The sequence below is a fragment of the Callionymus lyra genome, chromosome 4, assembly GCF_982586985.1.
Source record: "Callionymus lyra chromosome 4, fCalLyr1.hap1.1, whole genome shotgun sequence".
Lineage (NCBI taxonomy): Eukaryota > Metazoa > Chordata > Actinopteri > Syngnathiformes > Callionymidae > Callionymus > Callionymus lyra.
The window spans coordinates 31,256,607-31,280,276 of NC_141821.1; the positions used below are offsets into that span (position 1 = coordinate 31,256,607).

Consider the following 23,670-nt stretch of genomic DNA (forward strand, 5'->3'; position numbering starts at 1 on the left):
ATTAAAGGAATACCAACGATGATGTGTGCCAAATGGACATCCCCCTATCAGCTCACACATGTGGGCTTTGCCTTGATTCTCTGAGTCTCCTGTATTGGTCTTGGTGGTGTCTTGACCTTTTAAGCATCTATTTTATTGGGTATTGTATTGATTGTTTAAGCGCTTTGTGACCCCGGTGTAGAAAAGCGCTCTACAAATATAACGTACTTATATCCTACCATCTAATGGCACAATGGACAGTTTAACATCACGTCCTGTGTTTTATGAATTTCATTTAAATCAATATTCCTCATTTTGATCATATTAATAATAATTTCATTATCATCTCGTTTTTAGAATTGTAAAATAAAACAAAAAAGTTTCCCATTGAAGTATGCCGTTTGACATTTTATTTTGAAAGTTCCCAACGGAAACGCTCTTCTCCTCCCTGACCGCAGGCTTGACTGCGCCCTGCGTGTCAGTGTGTTCTGAGAAGCTCCAGGCTGTGGCTCTCGACTCGCCCGTCAAGAGATGAGCAGAAGTCGGACGTGTTGACCCCGGTAGTGTCTCCCGGTGCGCGGGCCGCTCCACACCGACGCTCTCCCCCCCGCGGGATCCACCGACTCGTCCGCAGCGCCGCCGCCGCTCCGCCCGCCGCCTCACCCGCGTCTAGCTAGCCTTGCTAATCCCGGGCTACCAGGGAAGCGACGCATCCGAACCGGGTCGACCAAAGCTCGGTTCCGGGCTGAGACTTCTTGAACCTGATCTCCGGAGCAACACCCTGCTGAGATGGGTGAGTAAGACAGCTAACCAGCTAACCAATCTCCTGTAACGTTATTGCTGTAAATAAAGGTTTGGAATCCATTCATTCCATTGGTTTCAACACGAACTGTTCATTTGGATTTTAATTTTCTGGAAATACGTTTTAAATCCTCCACCCAAAGAGCTTTTTTTTAGCGGCTGTCAGTGCTCGGGCGCGGTGCTCCCTCCATCCACTGTCACTGCTCGTCTGTTTCCTCCTTTAAAACACTTTTATCTCGTGTGATCGTGGCGTAAAAAGCGCATTTTCATTCATTCTTGCGATGGCAGAAGCTGCCGGGAGGCGTTTCCTGTGTAATGGCAGCAGCCTGGTGTGGCAGCCACTCCTCCAGCCTACAGATGTTATGCAAGAGACATGTCTTCTCCTCTGCTCTCTAATACAGATGTGCAGATGTAAACACATGCTGTGCAACACTATCTTTTATGATGACTGCATCCATGAGATCATAAAGGGGTGAAACATGTTGATGGTCCAGGGATGGACAGACAGACCTGCAGACAGATGGACGTGTGGGTTTGTGCAGTACATGGTAATAACCAGGTCACTGCGTCTGAACCCCCTTATGCAATACAGTACCTGCTTGGTGAGCAAGAAGAAGAAGAAGAAACGGCCTCGAAAAACCCCCACAATGCTTCGTCATTGATTGCACTCTTATTACGGCCCTATTAGCACAAGTGCCTGTATTGCTGGTGGTGAAGGAGGGAGGGATCGCCTGAGATCTGGAGAGAAAGCGTCGCTCTGACTTGAATTGAACATTCAAGAAGCCTGCTGAGCTGGCGGTAAAGCCTCGTGATTTAGAACCTCTGCTTATGAGTTATGTGTCGGTCTTCTCGTTAAACCCACCGGAATAAATCCTCAGCTTTAGAGTTAAATATAAATGAATTGAAGAAATGAATATGAACAAATCTCTCTATTTAATTGTGTTTTATCCAAAATGGAATAAATAAATACAATTGAAATCAGACTGGACAAATCTGCAGCAAAGAGCCAATTCAATAACATTAATTTAGAAAGAGGGAATATAATAAAATCTAAATATCCAAATATCTTTCATGATTCAAGAGTTGCACGTGTCGTTCCTTGACACAAGGATTGAGCTTGTGAGGCCAGTAGTAATCCGATTCTATACACATACTCTTTTATTCAGTCACATGCCAGTTGATTTATTCTTATGATTTAATAATAATAATAATCTCTATTTATATAGCGCCTTTCTAGACCAGTAATATGATGAACTGCAGGGTTTCGTAGGGTCAACTTTGAAATTAACTTAACGTTGTCTTCCTCTGTAGAACCACATCAGAGTTCAACTTAAGAAAGTAAAATCTCTTCCTTGTCTCATGTCCTTGTCAACAACAACACAAATGCGTCCTGCTTTTTTACGAACACACACAGATGGACAGATAAACAAGACAATTGCATAACGACAGACCATCATCCCATTGAATTAACATTAAGAGGCACTGGAAGTTATCGCTTCTTGGCTGAAAAGTCTGTTTACTATTAAGAAAGATCAATCTTTATGTAAAACTTTTGTGCTATTTTTAGAACTTGATTATTATTATTTTATTATTAGCGATGACAAGATCTGGATCATATATTTCTATTCGATTCAAACCATCACAAATACATTCCAGTATCTCATCAATCCGTCTCTCTTTTTTTCCCACCCTGGTCTGGTCTGTCGACGCGGAGCTTTCAGTAATGAACCGATCAAATGTTTATGCTGGCAGCCTGCAGATCTTATGCGCCGTACTTTACGTCAAAGATTCCATCTCCGAGCTCTTCACCCGACCAAATGGGTCGAAAAAACAAATGCGTATCATCGTGGATTCATTCGGCGGCCGTGTCAGATTTGATCATGCGCCGTGCACGAAATGGAACCGCCGCTCTCCAGCTGCGACCACTGAGACAGAATTGAAGTCGACTCATTCTCACACCGTCATGTCTTTCTCCTGATCCGCCTGAGGTGCTGTCGTGGAGGAGAGAGAGGCCTTAATGCTGGAGGATTCATCATTGAAATCCTTTAAAATGATCATTTATCATCAACATTATCGTTGCTATTTCAAATATTAGTGTATATGCTGACCTGTTCAAATTGTTTTCCCAACCTTCCTTCTTCCCATTCTTGAACCTACAACCTTCATAGTCTAACATATTAAGAACACGTATGTCAAAGTGTTCGCTGCACATCATATGCAAGTGGCCCTTTGACTTTATTTATGTGCCCTTTAAAGAGCATGTAGAGGTCGAGGAGACGCTAACCCTTTAATTTTATATTTATTATTCATTACTAGTGGCTAGCTCGATCACCACACAGCAAGGAGGTTGCCGGTTTGCTTCCAGGTCGGGAGGAAGGTAGCACTCCGGTTTCCTCCCACAGTCCAAAAACATACAGAGGTTGATTTGGAGCTTGGATACATTTTCTATAGGTATGAGTGTGTGTGTGTGAATGGTTGTGTTCTCTTTGTGTGCGACAGACTGGGGTCCTGTCCAGGGTTTCCCTCACCTCTCGGCCAATGAAACTGGAATAGGCTCCAGCCCCCCGCGACTCCCAGAAGGGATTAGTGCCATAGAAAATGAATGAATGAATTCATTACTGAGATTTAAATTAACATTACAAAATATTCAAAAAAAAAATGCTTTCATATCAGATACAAGAAATGTACATAGAATACTATAAAATAACAGCATGATATTTTTTCATTTTAATTAATTGATTTTATACTTGTTGCTCCTTTATTTTTTGCTTGATGGCCCCTCACAACAGCCACTGTATGTGGCCCCTGACTACCAAGAAACATGCGGAACCAATTGAATGAGTCAAACGTAAGGGTGTAATAATAAAGTAGAAAGTTGACTTCCTTGCTAAATAATGTTACATCCCAGACATCAACACCATCAGCATTATGTATATTGATTCATGTATTTCTGCACTTTGAGCCACTTTGTTGAGCTTCTGAAACATGTTTCTGGTTCCAGATCATTTGAGTGACGCGCTGGCCAAGCTGAAGCTGGTGTCTAAGGACAGTGCTGGCGACAGCGTGGAGAGTTATCTGGACTGTCTGCTGAAGGCCCTGACCAGCAACAGTGAGTATACAGCAGCCTATACTATACTAAACACCAACACAGGTCATAAACATTGTGCTTGAAATTACAGTCGAGCTACTGAAGAAGTTGTTTATAGACCGATGAACATACAACAGTATGTCTCACTTTTACAGTTGCTGCAGACACATTACTTTAGTTTCTTTCACTTCAATGGAAATAAGAAATGAACATCCTCGTCCCCTTTTCAATCAAGCATTTATTCAAAGCGTGCATTATAATTAATGCTAATGTGAAGTCTGCTCTTTAATACTAATCTCAACTGAATCCTTTCTTACGAACCAACCATCAAACCATTTCTTTTGCTTCCTTGTTTTTTTCTGGAGATTGAGATTCTGTTATATTTACTTCTGCTTTTAAAGAAGTCTGCGTCATTCAGCATGTTCTCTGTTCAACACTACAGACTTCCAGCTAGTCTTGGTGAAAATATGTAGCATCGCCTTCCATTAGTTACATCAATGCTGTGAGTATGTTGTCTGGGTCAGTGTGACACAAGGTTCCTTCTGTGCAGACACTGAAGCCAGTATGAAGATCCAGGAGATGGGCGTCCTTCCTCAACTTCCTAATCTCCTGAGCCCCCAGTCTTCATGCACGCCTAAAGTGGCCAACATCGTTGCAGAGCTGGCTAAAAATGGTGAGATTGACTTTTCTTTAGTTGTCTTTAAAGGTCAACTAATGCGTTGATTTAAGTGTCTCTTGTATCATCAGTATGTGTCTGTTTGTACAAAACTCTCTTTTCATAGATATATTTACGTTAGAAAATGTGCTTAAGCCCCGCCCACTGAAAACACATTTTACTGGAGATTAAATCTTGTTTAGCATAACTATGCCTACTCTTCTGTGATTGGTCGAGCACCAAGGTTTGTCACCACGAGTAATCAATACTGGAAGGGACTCGTTGTATAAACAAAGCGGGGTGTGATTACAGCTGCTGGAGAAAGAGTGAAGCCATTATTACAATAAATAATGGACTTTGCTCTCGTATCCTTTCGTTCGCTGAGATTTCAGACTGGGGAGAACTTTATAAAGTAATAACTTGCATCTTGGAGAGGAAGACTTCAACATTTGAAACTTGTGAGTGAGTCAAGAGAGTTGGGTTTTCACATTAGTTTCATTTTAAGTGTTATTGTCCTCACGTTTTACAACAGAAACTACACATTTCGTAGATAGACTTCATTGTACACTAGTAATATTTATACAGTATGTGTACAGAAATGTTGTTTCTCTGTCAACCTGATTGACTTGATTTAACTGTCCAAAATGTTCCACACCAATAGTTTCAGAACTATTTCAAAATAGTATTTCTTCTATTTTTCAATCACTGGTCCAACTACAAATGGAGAAGAGACCACAAAGAAAACCAGAAGTCTTCAAACTGGAATAAAATGCAGTCAATTTTTTTTGGCTCCATTGCTTAAAAACTGTACCACCATAATAGTTTTTTTTTACAAAAAAAACCCAGCTTTTATCATTATATACGTTTTACCTTATTTGTTTAAAGAATACTACATGTCTTCTCTTTCTTTTTTTTTTACCGGTTGCCAGTTTGACATTTTTCAATGTCGTGATTTTCTATGCAAAGACAATAAAAGAAAGTCTAAGTTCTAGCTCAAAATAAAAAATGGCAAATCGAAGTTTGTTTATTTGGTTTCACTAAGTAAGCGTCATTTTTTTTGGGTGTGAAATATGAATTTCATTCATTCCATGCTTTTGAATGCACCATAGCTTTTTCTACATTATTGAACGCACAACACTTGCCTGTTTCACTCCGATGCAGTGGCCGGTATTGCCTCATCACATTTTAATCAACGTAAATGTTTTTAATCAATTAATTTGTTTTGTAAACCAAGTTCTGTCTCATTCTTATTCGTTTACATTGCACATGTATGGGAAACACTGCATTACATTAGTGTGTGTTTAAAGATTGTAATATGTTTTAAAAACACTAATTATACTGCTTTCTATTGTCTGAGTATATTTATTGTGACATGTTATTTAAATACGGTGTCAGGGCACGACACACGGATTTTGTGACAACGAACAACTTCCTCTTTGATCTTGTTCTGTGCAAAGACTGCAAATGATTCAGTGCACAAAAAAGCTCTGGATAATAAATGCACATTTATCAGCAGCTTGACTCCCAGCAGTTGACAGAACTTGGCATCGAGCCGCTTGTGGGTGCTTCCGGAAATGCGGCTGTGGAACCAAAGAACCTCCTCTCAGTCAGACTCTTGGTCTTTAAAGACTTTGTTGTTCACCATGCTCAAAAAGATAGTCTAGTATAACTATAATGTAATATTATTATGAGTACAATATGTTCATGGAGCCTGCATGTAGAGATTTGCTTTTACATACATTTTGTTAATTTTTAATGCTAACATGTTGTTGTCTAAAAAATGCAAATGACTTCTGTCCTGGTCGCCCGCTGCCATGTTCCCTTAAGCCTTCCCTACCACAAGGTCGCCCCACTAGTCTTCCCGGCTAATCATAGCGGGCGTGTGTTGAGTCACTTTACTGTGATCGGGGGTGATGTGTGGGATTCAGTCCAAGTGCCGGTGGAGGCACAGCTGTCTCCCTCTGCCTTGGCAAGTGACCCGACTCGTGTCAGTCCTTTGAGCATCAAGTCGCATCTCTTGTGAATAGAAATTCTCAGTGAGGTCTGGACAAAGTGTAGGATTTTGTCTTTGAATCATATAATTTATTGTGTTTTTGCCTTAATGAAAATGTTGTTATTATGTTTAAATACGTTTTGTTCTTCAGAAACGACCATAAATGAGATTCTTGTTGCTCTCTGAACACAAATAATAAGTCTGTTCCTGTCTTCAGAGTTCATGCGGAGCCCCTGTGTGGACGCCGGCCTCGTCCCTCCTCTGGTTCAGCTGCTGAACTCCAGCGACCAGGAGGTTCTCCTGCAGACCGGCCGCGCTCTGGGCAACATCTGTTACGACAGTCGTAAGTAGCCGCCGTCGTCGCTTTGAAACATGAAACCCCTCCAGAGTCGCGGAACGTAAGACCGTAAATAAATGGCGTCGCAGCTTTTTTGGATCTACAGAGTTGCCGATGTTCTCAGGATTGTATCGAGGGAAATTAACTTCTCGCTGTGTTTGTTTATTGAGCTTTGACTAATGTTTGGAGAGAACGCTGAAGCTGCAGACTTCGCACTGAAAGTGACTTGATGAAGTGTTTATTGAGAAATTGATTCACAAAGAGAACAAAGTTGATGCATGATTCTGTGTCATTTATTAACGCTTGATTTTTACATGTTTTTAAGAACCTCTCAAGCTGCAGTTTTAAATTCTATTTACTGTAGCGTGGAAGAGCGCTTCGATTGCCAAATGTTGAGAGGGATGGAGGGGCTTCTCGTGGACCTTTAGTGAAGGCAGCTGAGCTGAAGCCGAGTGTTGCTCTGTCAGCTGCCAGTTCTGGCACATAACTTCATCTCATGTTAAAAAAGATGCTGGTCCTGAATCAGGTGGGATGAGACATGTGTTTGAGTATGTGTGGGTGGTGGGTCCAACTGAGCTGGCATGCTTTGAGAGTGAAAAAAAAAAAAAAATCGATACACCGGTATATATTGATGTCTATCATGTTACTGTAGATATGTTTAACGGCACTGTATTGATTACATTTTTTTTTAGATTTGTATTTCAATAAAGGGTAAAAATAAAATCTATTTTTCATATATTATCATGCAGATATTACCAGCGTTTTTTCATTTGGGTGTTGTGATTAAACCGATGTGAAGTTGTCACCAACAGTGCCTCCTAAAATTGTTTAAGAAAATTAAACTGTATTGAAATGCATCATTTTGAGAGCTGAATTTATCATACCGTAACGTAAGATTAGTCACTGCAGAGCTACCTTTAGAGAAATAAAACTACCATTTATTTTATACATCCATACATTTATGCTGTATTCAAGTCAAATATGTGATGGAAGAAGACTTTGAACTGCTGTAATAGTGCGTTGTTATCTGATCGTACTCACTAACAAAGACACGGTTCTGACTTCTTACAAGGCATGTTATTCATGAATCTAAAAATAACAATAATTAATGGCCCTCAACTGAAGATGAATTTTAGATGCATGAGATATAGAATGAAATGTATGGCTCGAGGTTGTAACGAGAGACGAGAACAATGCAGCTGTTGTGTAGTCGAGCTTTGTTAGTGGGTCCGCTAGAATGTTGGCCTGTTGGTTGAGATCAGCAACACGTGTTGATGGTTCCTGTCGTCACACTGCGAGGGAGATGAAGCTCGCAGGAGAACGCAAGATGTCATTGGAATCATGTGAACATGAACATGTGGAACTCCCTGTAGAAATAGAAAGAAAAGGCACATGGAGAGAGTGAAGAGTTAGCTTCTCTTGACAGGTCTTTTTCTGTAAGAGATGTATTTTATCTTTGTAAATGCTGTTTCAGGATTCCTATTCTTCAGTTATTTCGTTTTTTCTTCGTGTTTTTAAACTCCTAGTTGACTGTCTCCCTGTTATTTTATTTTTTTTACATTTCAATATCTCTTTGTTATGTGGTTGATTCCTGTCTTGGCCTCTTTGTTTTGCAGATGAGGGCAGGAGTGCAGTTGACCTGGCAGGAGGGGCTCAGATAGTAGCTGAACACATTAAAACCCTCTACCAAAATACTGAGCCGGAAAATGAGAAGCTCTTGACTGTCTTTTGTGGCATGCTGATGAACTATAGCAATGATAATGGTAATGACCATCATCCCCTGAGAACCACTGTTGACTAATCTCGGCACTGATCAGACAAACGGATCATGTGACTTCATCTAGAACACGTGATTCTCCTCGTCTCTCTCTCCTTCTCTGACTTCTATTGCCATTTCATAGTTAATATTTAATGAAAGACAATTTTCATAGTCCATCCTCTGTCTCCCCCTTTAGTCCTGTCAGGTCTGTGTTCTCCCCCTTTCTTCTTCTGTGATGTTCTACAACATGTATTTCTACTCTATGTCACCCTTTAGCTTCTTTTGCATCAAGGCTACGTACATATTTAAACAACAAATTATATTCAAGTTGATCGTGTAGAGTGGGCTCAGTAATTCCTATTCTACTAAATGACATTATTCTGAATTATTACATGTTTTTCTTGTGATTTCTGTTGTGAAGTTGTCACTTTCCAACTGCGGGTCTTTTCTGAGGCGACTTGTTTAGAGCAGGTGTAATGCGATGGGACAGACTGGGACCTCCTGCCAAGGTGTCTCCTGGCACACACTCCCTTGACTTGCTGTTTCAAAGCTTTCAGCTTCTTTCTGAACTCGACTAACACTTGACAATAGCTGACATGCAGATCAATCAACACGAGGCTCACATGTCATTGGTTAAACGTTGATTAGCTGGTACAGGTAACCAGAAATGGCTCTTTCTTTACCTTTGTTTCCTGCTGTAAATGTTTGTGTATGAATTAAAAACGACTTTTAATTTTGTTTGTTTGTTCCTTCTTCAGATTCCCTTCAAGCTCAGCTCATCAACATGGGTGTGATTCCCACCCTGGTCAAGCTTCTGGGCATCCACTCCCACAACACAGCTCTCACAGAAATGTGTCTAATCGCCTTTGGCAACCTGGCTGAGCTGGGTGAGTGACAGCCAGAAATGTAACTGTGCATCCATCAACTCTGGTTCTCAAAAACGTCTCTTCTTTTGCTCTCAGAGTCCAGCAAAGAGCAGTTTGCCTCCACCAACATTGCAGAGGAGTTGGTGCGTCTTTTCCAAAAACAGACGGAGCACGAGAAGAAGGAAATGGTATTCGAGGTTTTGGCTCCTCTAGCAGAGAACGGTAATCATATTTTTGTTAATTATTTTGTGATCAATCCTCCAGCATTTCTCTCCTCGTCAGCACACTTGTGATTATTCAAGATCCCGATTTTAAAGGATTTTTCTTTGGCCTTGTAGTATTGTTTTCTCTTTCACACTTAACTTTTAAACACACAAAGAATATATGTTTAGGTGAACATTTATTTGACTTTTTATTGCACCTTTTTTTCAACATAGTTCCATCCGCATTAACAGTAAAATATGAAGAAAACATGAACCAGATAATAAGTTGATAATAAGTTGTATTTAGGCACAACTGTCATTTTCAAAGCATTAAAACATCCAACAAGTGACCAAGAGAGTGAAGACAATTCAGTCATTAAGCAAAGTGGAAAGGTTGTTTTTTTTAATATATGTTTATACTTTCTCGTTACTGTGTGGCCTATACAGCCTACAGTATATAGTGACACTTAATTCTCGAGGTTGTTTCCCCAAATCCCTGTTATCTCCCCTGCAGCAGGGGGTTTAACGGCAAGATAAAAGAGTAAAAAGGCTCAAAGTGCACCCTTGATGTGTTTCACTGTGCGGCTGAAATGCTTTGGATTACTGGGAGTTTGTGCAAATAGCGGCCGTAATGTTTTCCCCACACTGAATTTAATAAGCTCTCTGAAATGTGAAATGCACCAAATGATATTCCGTTGGCAGCTCCATCTTGACAGACATTGTGTGTTTACACAGATAACATCTTACCGACTGTTGTTATCACCATCGCAGGCACACTGGGTTCTCCCACTTTGTCAGTCGCCACGACAACAACCTACTTAGCTCTCCTCCAGAGAAACCTCTCTCGTTTTCTCTGTTGCTCGTTAAACGTCTACATTTGTCACTCGACATGTGGATCATGAAATGCTCTTTTCACAGTTCAGGCTGGTGTCTGGTTAATAGTTTTATCTGCTCTGGTGAATCCATGGAACTTTTCCAGGTATCACAAGATGGAATTGATGTTAATACAATGTTGTATTTTAACAGGTTGGATAGGGCTTTTGGAATGATGTGCGTATACTGTTACTGTTTGTTGGAATTTTTTAGTGGTAAAAGTAAATATGCTTGTATTAGAATCAGCCTTGAATTCATGATTCAATAAATTACTGAGTGATAGATAAATAGATAATTGGTGTTGTTACTTGGAAACTGATGAGGCCCAAAAACGATGTTGATGTTCCTGCCATCCCCAATAGTCATGCTGTTGACGCTGAGGGACCAAAGCTGTGCTTCACGGGCTGGTGATTCAGATGGTCACGCATGGATCTCTGTTAGCCCTTTCTTTATCAGAACAATCCCTGTAAGGGGGGGGCAAATTCTGTATCCACAAAAACTACTACATGGAGAGGCGTGGTCGGGTCGAGTTTTTTTACATTGCTTCTGACTCAGTTTAACGCGTATAATATTCTTAATCAGGCGCTTTGGAGAACAACGTTTTGTTAATATAACAATATATTAATGTATGTCAATTCTGAAGTGTTTCAAAACTAAATGATTAGAAAAAAACAAAATGTACATGAAAATACAAAATCTTTCTTGTAGTCCACCAAATCCTAGAAATAACCTCCCTCATGTGAGTTGAGAAGAATAGAAATAATGCGTAAACAAAAGAGGATGTTTTTTAGCCCATCCTCGAAATAACATTGCTTTTTTTTTGTCTTATTGTAGAAGAGTTCTTGCCCTGCAAAGCTGCTCTTTGCTCTTAAGTGTTGCTCTGATGATGATGATATTGGCTTGAAGGTCGTTACAGTATTTGTTAGCCACTGAAAAAAACTTCCCAGCTTTGGGACGGTAGGCTTCAAAACACCTGAATTTTCCCCACATTTTGTCTGTAAAAGTGCATTGATGTTTCTAAATTAACCATTGAACACTCAAGGTATGTGATGCAAGGATAAAGTACACGCTACATAAACTCAAAACCCTGGACCTTTGAAGAATTTCTGTGGGCCACATCTACGTCTGCACTATCTCTGATAGCAGCATTTCTGTTGGCCCCGCCCATGAAAGTGCCATCTCTCTAAGAACGTGAATATTGACGTGAAGCAGAAAGATTGAATATGAGATAAAAGAGCAGAAGTTCCATGAAAGTGTTGGTGTTCTTAAAAAGACACTCTCTTATGCTTGCTCGTATGAATATTTTAATATCAGCCTCCCTCTGTTTTTAAGGTTGAGTGCACAGTAATATGACGGTCATCATATATTTATGATGCTGCGACCATATTATGTTCAAACACACTGTTGGTCCTACAGATGTCATCAAGCTGCAGCTGGTGGACGCAGGACTGGTGGAGTGTCTCCTGCAGGTGGTGGCCCAGACCGTGGATGGAGAACGAGAAGAGGATATTACCCAACTCAAGACGGCGTCTGACCTCATGGTCCTCCTGCTGCTGGGAGGTAAACAAGATTTCACTGTCAGGATGTGAGCTCAACATTACATTTGGAATAGATTACAATCACTGATTTAAATGATAATTCCGCCCCTAAACTCCTGAAACTCTTCCAACCATTGCCGAGTCCCGTTGAATAAAACATCCTGCTTATTAATATTTAAATGGAGCAGTTATTAAACATGTATACTCGTACTGGCCGCCATCTTAGACGCTCTAAATTTGAAGAATGGATTTTAAAAGAGAATGTCGAGTCGGAGAACACATTAAAAAAAATCGATACAGTCCTGTTAAAAAACAATATTGTGATATTTTTAATAGTTTAAAACTTGAAACAACCAGCTCAAATCTCTATTATTGCGTTACAATTTTGTTATTAAAGTTCAGAGGAAGACAGTATTTTTGTCAGAATTGAGTTGCGAACAAGTGTGTTCTGGTGTTTAAGTGTTAGATGAAGGTCCGGGTTTGTGTCTCTTCTCCAGACGAGTCCATGCAGAAGCTTTTCGAGGGAGGCAAAGGCAGCGTCTTCCAGAGAGTCCTGTCCTGGATTCCATCTCACAATCACCAGCTGCAGCTCGCCGGGGCGCTGGCCATTGCCAACTTTGCACGCAACGGTTAGAAAGAGTTTTCTTCTTGGTTGACTTATAAAGCTGACTCAAATAAACGTCCTGGACAATTCCAGATGGGAACTGCATCCACATGGTGGACACTGGAATCGTGCAGAAGCTTCTAGAGCTGTTGGATAGACACGTGGAGGAAGGAAACGTCACCGTTCAACACGCCGCTCTCAGCGCTCTGAGGAATCTCGCCATTCCGGGTGAGCTGCTGCTAAATGAAACCCACGTTGTAAATGCTTAATAATCTTGAATCCATTCGGATTTAAGGCCACTTTGTTTCACACAGCAGGTTAATTTATGACTATTATTGAAGAGATGTTGAAGATTATGTTGGATAGGTGCCCTGCAACCCTGGGGAACTGGGACTTGGCAATAAAAATGATGAATCTGGTTACATTTTTTGGTTTCCTTTAAGTTATTATTACTCTAAAGTGAAATGGCTTTTTATGAGTTTAAATATATTTGTAGGCATTATTTCCACTTGCTGTATTGTATTGATTTACAACTACTGTTTTAAATACTAATCAAATGTCATCAAATGTTCTTAACAGTGAAACCTTTGTTCTTGTGTTGATGAACATGCGCGTGTCTTGACAGTGGTCAACAAGTCTAAGATGCTGTCAGCGGGAGTTGTGGATGTGGTGTTAAAGTTCCTCCAGTCCGAGATGCCGCCCGTTCAGTTCAAGCTGCTGGGAACGTTACGCATGCTGATCGACACACAAGGTAGAGATTCGGTGTGACGTTTGTCCGCCGCTCAAAGACGTGTGGCGTGTTCATGGCGTGTTCATGGTGTGTTTTGTTGTGTAGCTGAAGCTGCCGTCCAGCTGGGGACCAACAACAAGCTGGTGGAGAGGCTGGTGGAGTGGTGCGAGGCCAAAGATCACGCCGGAGTGATGGGCGAGTCCAACCGGCTGCTGTCGGCTCTCATACGACACAGCAAATCCAAGGTGGGACCTTCAGTGGCGTGTCAGTGCAGTCTCCTTCACACCTGCTCATGTGAATTCCAGGAGGTGGTCCGCGCCGTCATACAAGGAAGTGGAGTCAAACACCTGGTTACCATGGCGACCAGCGAGCACATGATCATGCAGAATGAAGCGCTGGTGGCGTTAGGCCTCATTGCAACTCTGGACTTGGGTAAGAAGCCTCAAGGTTGAACTTTCCGTTTGTGAAACTTCCTTGTTGACCCTGCTCTGGTTGCAGCTGCTGCTGAGAAGGACTTTGTGAGCTTCAGTCTGGTGTCTGTGCTTCACAAGCTGCTCTCAGACGAGAGAAGTGCTCCGGAGATCAAATACAACTCCATGATTCTCATCTGTGCAGTCATGGGTTCCGGTAAGATGTTTCTGTGTCATGTCCGTCTCACGAAGCTCAGCTGTGACCCTCCCATGCTTGACCCTCCAGAGCCTCTCCACAAGGAGGTCCAGAACCTGGCGTTCATCGACGTCGTGTCCAAACTGAGGGCCCACGAGAACAAGACGGTATCACACCAGGCATCGCTCACAGAGCAGCGGCTAACTGCCCAGAGCTAAATGACTGTGTCTCCGCCTTCCACACGCCTCCTCATCTACAACCGCACCCCCCACCGCCCCTCGTGCCTCATCGTCCTGTGCCAAGGTACCATGTTAACTGCCAGACACATCCCCCCTCCCCCTCCCTGCGCCCCCAGAGACAGACCAGTGTGGTTTGTTGAAAGGATGAGGACGATTTCATTGGAGCTGGGTGGTCTCTGGCGGACTGTGACACCACCTGGTCGCACCACCTCTTTTCTAAAAGCCATAAACCATTCATATGGGTGGCCGCGCAGGGTCGGGCACCTCCGTCCGTCTCCAGTCACCCACTACTTGTGCATGCGTGTTCTGCTACAAGTAGCAACTAGCCAACGCAATAGAGATGACACTAGTACGACCAGAGCTGTGACGCCATCCGCCCCCAAAAGACCTGCCGGCGTAGGAAAATGTGCATAAAAAAAAAAGAAAAATTAAATGTTCTGTGGTCATTTTTGATAAAGGGCAGCCATCACAGACATGTTCCATGTAGCTTGAGTATAAGTCTAGACTGCATGTTTGTGTCCTGTCAACAGTGTCCACTGATCCACTGAGCTGAAAACTCTCCATGTTCATGAATATTAAATATTTCGTTTTTAGGGTCGGAGACAATCAGGTCCACAACATTACCTGTAAAGATAGAAAAATCTTTTCACTGAACCAATTGATGGACCACATAGTGGAGCGCTGACACCACTGAACTCACCCACGCAGCCCACTCGGTTTCAAAGAGGGTTCTCTGACCCCCCACTGAGGTCTTTACACAGATCTTCTGACCGTGAGCACGACCATGAGTCATTACAGACGAATACAATTGATGCAATTTGGAGCAAAACTCTTTTTCTAATCCTGTTCAATGGTTTTGTCCTTAAAAGTCTTATTTTCACTTATTATTCTTATCTCAAATACAAGATTCTTAGTTATTTTAATTGAGTGCAGGTTCTTGGTTGATCTGAGTTTGGCATTACCATCATGGAAACCTATTTTTCATCACGAAACTCTTAAGTTTTCATACAAAGGCCCCATTTCTCCAGTTATTTGAAATGGGCTCAGAAACCACCACTATTGGTTGAACTATCAGTCCAACAGTCAGAAGTTCCACCACTGCTCCCAAAATTGGAAAGCATGTTTTGTGTCTTGTCTGTACTGGGCGAGTGACTGCTCTACGAAGACAGCAGCCATGGAGGCGGAGCTCACTGCTGAGATAAACATGAACATACTTTTGGAGGTTGCCTGCACAGTAGGAACAGACCATGTGGTCTACAAGTCTACTTCACACTGGATTCTTTATTTAGCCAATCATGCGGCTCAGATTTACTGTTTCCTCGCCTGGGCCCACCTCTTCTTCTCCTTTAAATAAGAGCGTGAACGGGTATTTATCAAAATCGTGGTCATCTACAGACAGTGGACTTGTTCCCATAGTAACTATGTAAAGAAAACTATAAACTAAATGTTGTAAATGTCATGAGTTGTACATTTGAAGGATTGTAACGCAGCAGTTCATTAAAGATCATATCTGGTGCCCTTTTTCTTTCTTCCTTACAAAGAAACATGATGACATTTGGGCACTCGAGTCACTATTCTTAATGAAGTTATACACTTTTTGATAATTACTTATAGCACTTTGATCATTATAACACATATCCTGAATGCATCATTAAAACAGTTACTTGAATAAAAGTAATTTTGATAACAGTTTATCACATCCGATGCAGACTATAATTTTGTTTTCAGCCAAACTCTGACCTCTAATGGGCCATTTAATGATCACAAATATCAAAGACTAAGTGCCCATCTCACTCATGACGACCTTCATCTGGAATTAACATCTAGTTGCACAGAATGCTCGTATCCACGTAGATTGTTCATGAAACTTGGATTTCTTAAGACAAAAGGTTTGGTATTTCATTTTTAATTCTTTATTAAAAGCAGTCACTTTAAACAGGCATGAATGGGGAGCGACACAATGTCAGCGGGACGCACAGGGATCTGTGATGACGAGTGTGAAAAAAGTAAGTGGAGAGGAGATGACAACCAATAATACTGTAAATGAGAGGTTGAACAGTGAAGGTTTCACCGGGTTACACATTAAAAACACGTTAGTTATCATTCAGTCTTGACATGTTACACATATATATCCTGGTTTGAAATGACGTATCAAAAAAATAAATCTGTCACTTTGTTGTATGAAATGGAAATTAAAATTTTACATCCACTTTGTGTTTTCTCCAATGCCCTCCTGCTCCTCCAGGGGGCGTCTTTGAGGTGAGACCGTTGCTCCGGCAGGATACAAATTAATAATCCAAAAAAAAAGACAAGTTGACTGGAAAACTACATTAAATCATTGAAGGAGAAAACCGTGGAAAACAACTTCTCTTGTTCAGGCCTGGACAACAGATTAGTGGGACAATTTCTTCATTCTATACCACGTGACTGCAGCTCGCTGGAATCTTGCAGTTTTGACATGGAATAACGGGAATTTCGACTCCAGATTCAGCAAAAAAAAGAATCCCTTCTGTTGCAATATTTACATTAGCTGCACAGATAAATCCATTATTTACACACTGATAAGCCCAAACGGTAGTGAAACCCATCATTTAAAGTCTTCCTTAAAACATCCATAGGATTTGTAGCTCTTAAATGGATGAACTCTTCGAATGCAACACCTTTAAAAATCAGGCCTTAAATTAGCTTTTTCTTGACATGAATGCCGTCAACACTTTTTAACTAATGCTGCTAATGGTGCAGGATTCTACTCTCAAAGCCTTCGACACTACAAAGAGAAACTATCAATACTAAAGACGTGCTCACGTAGCTGAAGTGCTAACTAGCTCGATGGTTTCTGGACGAGTCACAGTGGCGGCATGATCTGTGGCGGCTCTTCAGGAGAAGATGGAAACTAGATGAATATCTCCTGATTGAGATATGTTCTCAAATATCGTAGCTTTGTTTTTAAATGTCTGGTTGTTTTTCTATTCTTTTCAAAATTGCACTCTAAAACATTTAAAAGATAATTTTTGAAAACACTAAGTCTCTTGGACTTTTTTTTTAACGTTTCTTCAGTTTAGACCAACATTTTCAATGTTTTCTTCAGACTTCAAGGCCAGATAAAGTTAAATATCCAGTGTTTTGTTACAGCAGGCGTTTTGTTAGATAAGCAGTGCAGAGGGGAGCGCGATGGCAACAATCTCAACCTCAGCGGTGGAGCTACATCACAGGTCCCACGTCGGATCAGTGAAAAATATCTATCTAATATCAAAACGTATCAAAACCTCTAGGTGTCAACTATCAAAGCCAGGTGACGGTCTGCGGGCCGGGCGGGTTCGGGTTCGGTCACACGGTGTTATTTACACGTTCACGGGTTAGTGCTGAGAGAACAAGGTGCTGGTTGAGTGTCTGGTCTGGTGCGAGAAGAGTCCACGTGTCTTCATGGCCTGCAGCTGAGTGGACACAAGGAGGGCTGAGGTTGGCTGGGGGGGTCACTTGAGGGGGGTTTGAGGCGGAGAGAGGACTCACCTGTGGATGCAGAAGCTGCTTCTGCTTTATGTAAAGAAACTGAAAGAAAGGGAGGAAGTAGAGTTTGTCAATAAAAAAAAAAACACAACATAAGTCTTATCATCAATTTCAAATAGTAATAAAACGCAGTGTTGGAGGAGTTTCCAAGCCAGACTTCAAACATATCCTGAAACACTTCCATCGTCTCCATCTACACGTACAGTTTAACGGAGCGCCTCTACTCTGAGTCTTAAGAAGATTCCTCAACACAACATCCTACATCGGGACAAACACAAAGAAGCCAATTCATCCATTTTTGATGACATCATTGGACTATTCCAGATCCGGACCCGTCACTGGAGCACTAGACTGGAAGCTAACGAACATGTTTCTTCTTTGGAAATCTAAAAACTGAGGTTTAATCACAATTTAAATTTATATTTGAGGAGATGATTGTTTGTCTGCAACTGAATACTTTAATATAAAGATTTATTTTGAGTTTAAAGAGCTGGAAATGTCAATTAAGGCTTCCTTTGATTATGAAGCCGATATAAAACGATTCTTTTGATAACGGCTTTTACATATTCTCACGTCCTATCACGCTCGCTGCAGCAGAGCGCTGGATCCCACAGATCAGAGGCAGCTCTTGGTAATTATCCAAAACAAAATTAAATGTGGTTTACAAAATAAAAGCCTCCACATTGATGTTGGCCCAAAATAAAGGGACGTAAAACGTTCAGTACAGCGTAATAACAGACATTTGGAGTGTGGTGCGTTCACATTCATAAAAACAAACAAAACCAACATCAACAAACAGATGAAGTATATGTTGCAGTTTACTTAATTTGGAAGTTAAATAAAATTAGGTTCTTTAAACAATGTTTGTTTATTTTGTTATGTAATTGTATTAACTTGTTTTTTTACATTGTGATACTATGGTGATGTTTCAAATGTTCTGTGTAAACTAAACTTTCTGTATGAATAATAATTGTATATATTATTAGCACCTGAATAATCATGGTTTCAATATGAACCAAATGATTGGTAATGATTATTGACATGATTGCACAGCTTAACTGCACGATCACAGGTTCACATTTTAATCATTCATAGTAATTAACTGTAAAAACAATCGTAGCATCACCCTCTATGTTTGTTTGAAATCCCGCTCGTGTCACAACAAACTACGAATCACAGCGAAGACAAACATTCCATCACACACACCGGCTACACACACACACATTCAGCGAGTGTGTGTGAGTCTCATGAGCAGTAAGCTGCTGCTGGAGTGTAGTGGGGGTCGAAGCATGGACACGGGGGGGGGGGGGGGGGACCCTAACGAATAATGGAGGAGGAAGAATAAGGGGGGAGGTGATGTTCAGGGAAACGACCTCTATGACCTTTCCTTATGAGTCCCAAGTAAATGGAATATTTTCCCTGGTTTCTAGTAAACGTCTCGGCCCGGGAACACTGGATGTTTCATATTAAATATTGAGATTCAACTGTAAATCTATATTTTAAAAAAAATGGACTCTCATTGAGAGTTTGTGTCACTACATTTGAGGATGAAACGCAGCATAGAAGTCGGCGACTTAAAGCCCTGGAACAGCAAGGAAGTGTCAGTTTCCAGAGCTCGAGCAGCGGCTGGACTTCAAGCGTGTTCCCAGACAAAGACGTGTTTGTGCTCATGAGGTGAAATGAAACGCTGCAGCCACCGAACAGAGCGATGATCTTACCAGCTCGCCCGCACGGCTTCAATGTCGCTCACGAGGTTCTGGGCCAAACAAATACCAAAGATCTGTCCAGAGAAAGAGAGGATGAGCGTCACGGGTCAAGGATTCCGAACAAGCCGGGGCGGCGCACCTGTAGTAACGCGACTCCGATGAAGATCCCGGCCACCAGGGTCAGGTTGTCCTGGAGCCACTTCTCAAACTGTGGCACACAACCTTTCACGTTGATGTAGTCTTTCTGCTCCGAGTCCTGATCATCATTAAAAAAAAACAAGGTTCTGTCTTTGTTTCTTGTTTCAATTCATCTTCGAAACGGTTCAGAACTTACAGGTTTGGCTCGGATGTCGTATCCACACTGAGTGTTGATCACGTCCTCCTGCAGCAAACATGTTTGGGTCAGCATGGACCTTGTGGTCAATCGTTCAGAGAAAACACTCCACATGTCTTACCGCCGGGTCCTTGGTGCAGCAGGAGAAGGGAACCCCACACTTTTCTCGACTGGGGTTCGCATCTGTGCAGTTGAAGTAGATGTTGAGGTTCCAATCATCGGCTCCAAACGCTCCGCAGCAGTCCCACTGATGGAGAAGAACATCAGCTCATACTTGAAGCTATAACCTGAGCTTTTGTGTGTTCCTACTTTACTTTTGGGGGGATTTTGGACTTAAAAAAAAGAATCTCTTTGGTAGAAAACTTGTAACAGAAAGTGTTTTTTGCTAAAGGGAAAAAAGTCATTGTATGTTTACAGTTAACTTATAAATAATGTTTGAAATGCAAAATGAAACTACAGACATGCATAAAATTTCTGGAAATCTCCATCATGGATGGGTTAGGGTTGAGTGTACGAATGCTCCTTCCCAGGTGCAAAACGAATAGACTCAAGGACTCATTCATTCCTCTGGCTATTAGATTGTACAATTCTGAGTTTGAGGGCAGGAGTGGAGTGAAAGTATCATGACGTTCTGTTCTATGTTAGCCTTTGTATCCTTTGTCATTTTTCTTTGATCTATGTTCTTTATCTTTAGACTTAAATTGTATCATCTTGTTCTTTTTCTTTATTTCTCTTTGTTCTTGTTCTTATTTTTATTTATTTTTTTATGAAAAATTTGCTGTATTGCTGTGGCTAATTGGAAAATAACAATTTCCCAAAGGAGACCTCCCGAGGGATCAATAAAGTTCTACGTAACCTAACCAAACTAATAAAATATTTGTACCTTTTTTTTTTTTTACAAAGCGCAACCCGGGACCACATGCCCTATGCCTGTATTCATCTGGCCCTCATTTGGTTAGTTGTTTCTGTTTCATATAAAATCAGTTATGACGGCTGTATTACCTTGTTTCCATTATAATCATCTGTGAAAAGGGATTCACTGTTAAAGTTAATTCAATTCATAGAATGATTTAACTATTTATGTTTTTACTCATATATCTTGATGTATTCGCTTACATTTTTAATTATACATTTGTTTTCTTAATGTAGTAGTTTAAGTGATAGTTCACCCAAAATTCAAACTTCACTCATTTTTTTACCCACCCTGAAGTCGACTAAGGGTTGGGATTATTTTCTTAGTAATCTGTTCCTTTTTAGAGTTATAGACAAACATGTTTGTTCATTTTAATGTAATGAATGGAGCTCAGTTGATGTCGTCTTTATCTTCGTCCAAAAAGAAACATCCAAATACCTCTGTACTGCTGGTCTGTAACGTTCATCTTGTATTGAAGCCCAGACAAAAACAATTGTTCCGGAAAAATTTAAACAAGTCTGTATTTTAAGCTTGTTTGTTACAGATGCGTCTTCTGTCTACACTGGAAGCGCCTGCGATATTTGCCTGGAGTACTTCCGGTTTATGTCGCTTTTTATTCTTTAGAATTCTGATACAGACAAGCTTAAAGTATGGAACAGATTACTCTGAAAAGTTTCAATTTCATTAAACTATAACTTCAGGGCTTTTGCAATCCTATAATATGCTCCAGTTTCCATAGAGACAGCAGAGTTACTCTCAGGTGTCTCTGTGTTGTAGTTTATGTCTCCTGAAGTAATACTCGTGACAAAGGCTGTAAAAAGAGATGCATGACTTACATATTCCTGAGTGAAGTCGATGAGGTTCTGCAGATCGATGTCGTCCCGGTAAGCTCGGATGTTGTTGTTGATGAACAGGTTGAGCTGATCCTTGATCCAGTCTTTAAAGACGAAGGCCAGGATTCCCGTCGTCAGCTCCAGGAAGAAGATGATTCCAAGAAAGACTGAAAACTTCAGGGGAAATGAAACCGTGAATAACTCGGGAGAGACGTTTTCCTTCATCGAACGTACAAACTTGAGCAGGAACGTGTTTTCCCGCAGCGCCCCGATGCATCCGGCGAATCCCAGGATGAACATCACGCCTCCGACCACCATGAAGAGCCAGACCGGGTCGAGACCTCCCAGGTCAGTGATGGAGGAGATGTTGGACAGGACGCCCTGAAGCACACAACAGATCTGGGTTACAACAGGAACCGGAGATGGGAGACTTGTCGCTCACCTTCTCACTCCAGGCCCACAACCCAATCCCGACCAAGGCCATTCCCAGCAGCTGCAACAAAGACATTCTGTCAGCAACTGAAATGGAATGTCCCGACCGGTCAGGACTGATAAAAGAGTCACATCGGAAATAAACTCTGCCAGATCTGTACTTTGACTTCACAGACGCCCGGACAAACTTCCTCCTAAATGGATTTGTGGATCAGGAGGTGGACCAGAGCTCAACTCTAGCAAGGACTTTCCTGTTGGAGTATCAGTGTCAGTATTCCCTATGAAAACAGCCGGTAAAGCTCAACAGGAAACAATCATTTCCCCTGAAATAAAGCGACATATCGTGAGGTGTCTGAGCTCCTGTGAGCTCCATGGTGTTGTCAGAGGAATAAACGCCACCAGAGGAGTGTCACAGTCGGGCTGAGCTGAGCTGTCATGACTCGAACACAACAAGCCGATTAGCTATGGATCCACAGCTGCGTCCTCGTCGACAACACCAGAGGGAAAAAGGGAAACAAATGAAGTTGGGCATCCGGGTGAGATGCTATCACAGAACCGGGCCTGGACTTCTAGAACCAGCGGGTCGACAGGCGAGATAAGAGAGAAAACACATTTACCCAGAATAGGATGTTGAAGCCGAAGATAAAGTATTTGATGCAGCAGCTGACTTCGTGGCCTTTGTAATGATTCCCCGACATGTTTGAGCATCATCGGCGGTCAGCGGGAGGAAACACGGCCTGCTTCACAGGCTTTGTGTGCGGGATGGTGCAGGTTCACCGCTCCGGGGGTGCATTCTCTCCGTCACTCGACCCGCCGGCCGCTGCCGCGCACGACCCGCAACGTTCCGAGGACACAGAGCCGAAGTCGAACATCCACCGGGAGGAAAAGGCACAGTCGGGAAGTGGATCCGTCGGTCCGGGATAGGAAAGGAGATCGTCTTCCTCTCCGGGAATGTTGCGCCGTGTGGGCGGGAATATGGCTGCGTGCGGTGGCCTCCGATTGGTTGGAACACAAACGGATTGTCAACGGATTGAGCCAATCAGTGTGTCGCGATGATGACCGTTAACTCGTGACGTAGGGGGAATAACTGTTGAAAAGAAAATAGGAAAAAAACATATTAATTCAAGTAGTGAGTTGTAATATTATTATTATTTTATTTAAATATTTATATGACTGAATGACTGCCCTTTTCCCTATTGTTTAATTTAATTTCTTCATTCTATTATTTTATTCTGTACTGTCCACGCATTAAATATTTTGCTGTGCAATCCACAAACGGTAGCTTGATGCTGGTAAATATAAAGACACAAATTGACCGAACAACTAAGAAAATTTTAAATTATAGGATGTGAAATTGTGGCAATAATTTATGCATGGAGTTACATCTTTGGTGTATCAGAATCAGAAACTTTTATTGCCAGTGATTTTTCCTATTTTGTTTTCAGAAACTTGAAGCCTGGCAACTCCAGACAGAAATTATTGTCACAATTTGACATCCTATAATCTAAAAATATCTCAGTTGTTCGGTCAATTTGTGTTGTAAGTAAGTAAGTAAGTAATCTTTATTTATATAGCGCTTTTCCAGATCAGGGTCACAAAGCGCTTAAACAATCAAAACAATATTCAATAAAGTATATACTTTAAAGGTCAAGATAAACTGACAGTTCCTGAAAA

The 23,670-nt window shown here is 41.5% G+C and overlaps 2 protein-coding genes across 4 annotated transcripts; one reads left to right on the forward strand and one right to left on the reverse strand.

Annotated features, from left to right (window-relative positions):
- Positions 1-453: 453 nt before the first annotated feature.
- Positions 454-15,787, forward strand: rap1gds1 (RAP1, GTP-GDP dissociation stimulator 1). 2 transcript variants are annotated; one of them, XM_087789733.1, is made up of 15 exons: positions 454-772; positions 3,782-3,889; positions 4,419-4,541; positions 6,734-6,859; positions 8,470-8,616; positions 9,371-9,499; positions 9,575-9,700; positions 11,971-12,114; positions 12,590-12,721; positions 12,790-12,924; positions 13,322-13,447; positions 13,532-13,671; positions 13,732-13,858; positions 13,925-14,053; positions 14,123-15,787. In XM_087789733.1, the coding sequence occupies exons 1-15, from the start codon at positions 769-771 to the stop codon at positions 14,248-14,250; spliced, it is 1,824 nt and encodes a 607-aa protein (XP_087645859.1). In that variant the 5' UTR covers positions 454-768; the 3' UTR covers positions 14,251-15,787. The 2 variants fall into 2 exon arrangements, with proteins under 2 accessions (XP_087645859.1, XP_087645860.1); XM_087789734.1 differs by lacking the exon at positions 8,470-8,616 and having other exon boundaries at positions 455-772.
- A 374-nt stretch (positions 15,788-16,161) lies between these two features.
- Positions 16,162-22,965, reverse strand: tspan5a (tetraspanin 5a). Of its 2 annotated transcripts, XM_087789736.1 has the most exons (10): positions 22,614-22,965; positions 22,007-22,057; positions 21,799-21,945; positions 21,568-21,738; positions 19,940-20,065; positions 19,819-19,866; positions 19,624-19,740; positions 19,497-19,558; positions 17,782-17,820; positions 16,162-17,705 (listed from the first exon to the last, which is right to left on the reverse strand). In XM_087789736.1, the coding sequence occupies exons 1-9, from the start codon at positions 22,692-22,694 to the stop codon at positions 17,808-17,810; spliced, it is 816 nt and encodes a 271-aa protein (XP_087645862.1). In that variant the 5' UTR covers positions 22,695-22,965; the 3' UTR covers positions 16,162-17,705; positions 17,782-17,807. The 2 variants fall into 2 exon arrangements, with proteins under 2 accessions (XP_087645862.1, XP_087645863.1); XM_087789737.1 differs by lacking the exons at positions 16,162-17,705; positions 17,782-17,820 and having other exon boundaries at positions 19,493-19,558.
- Between the last annotated feature and the right edge of the window lie 705 nt (positions 22,966-23,670).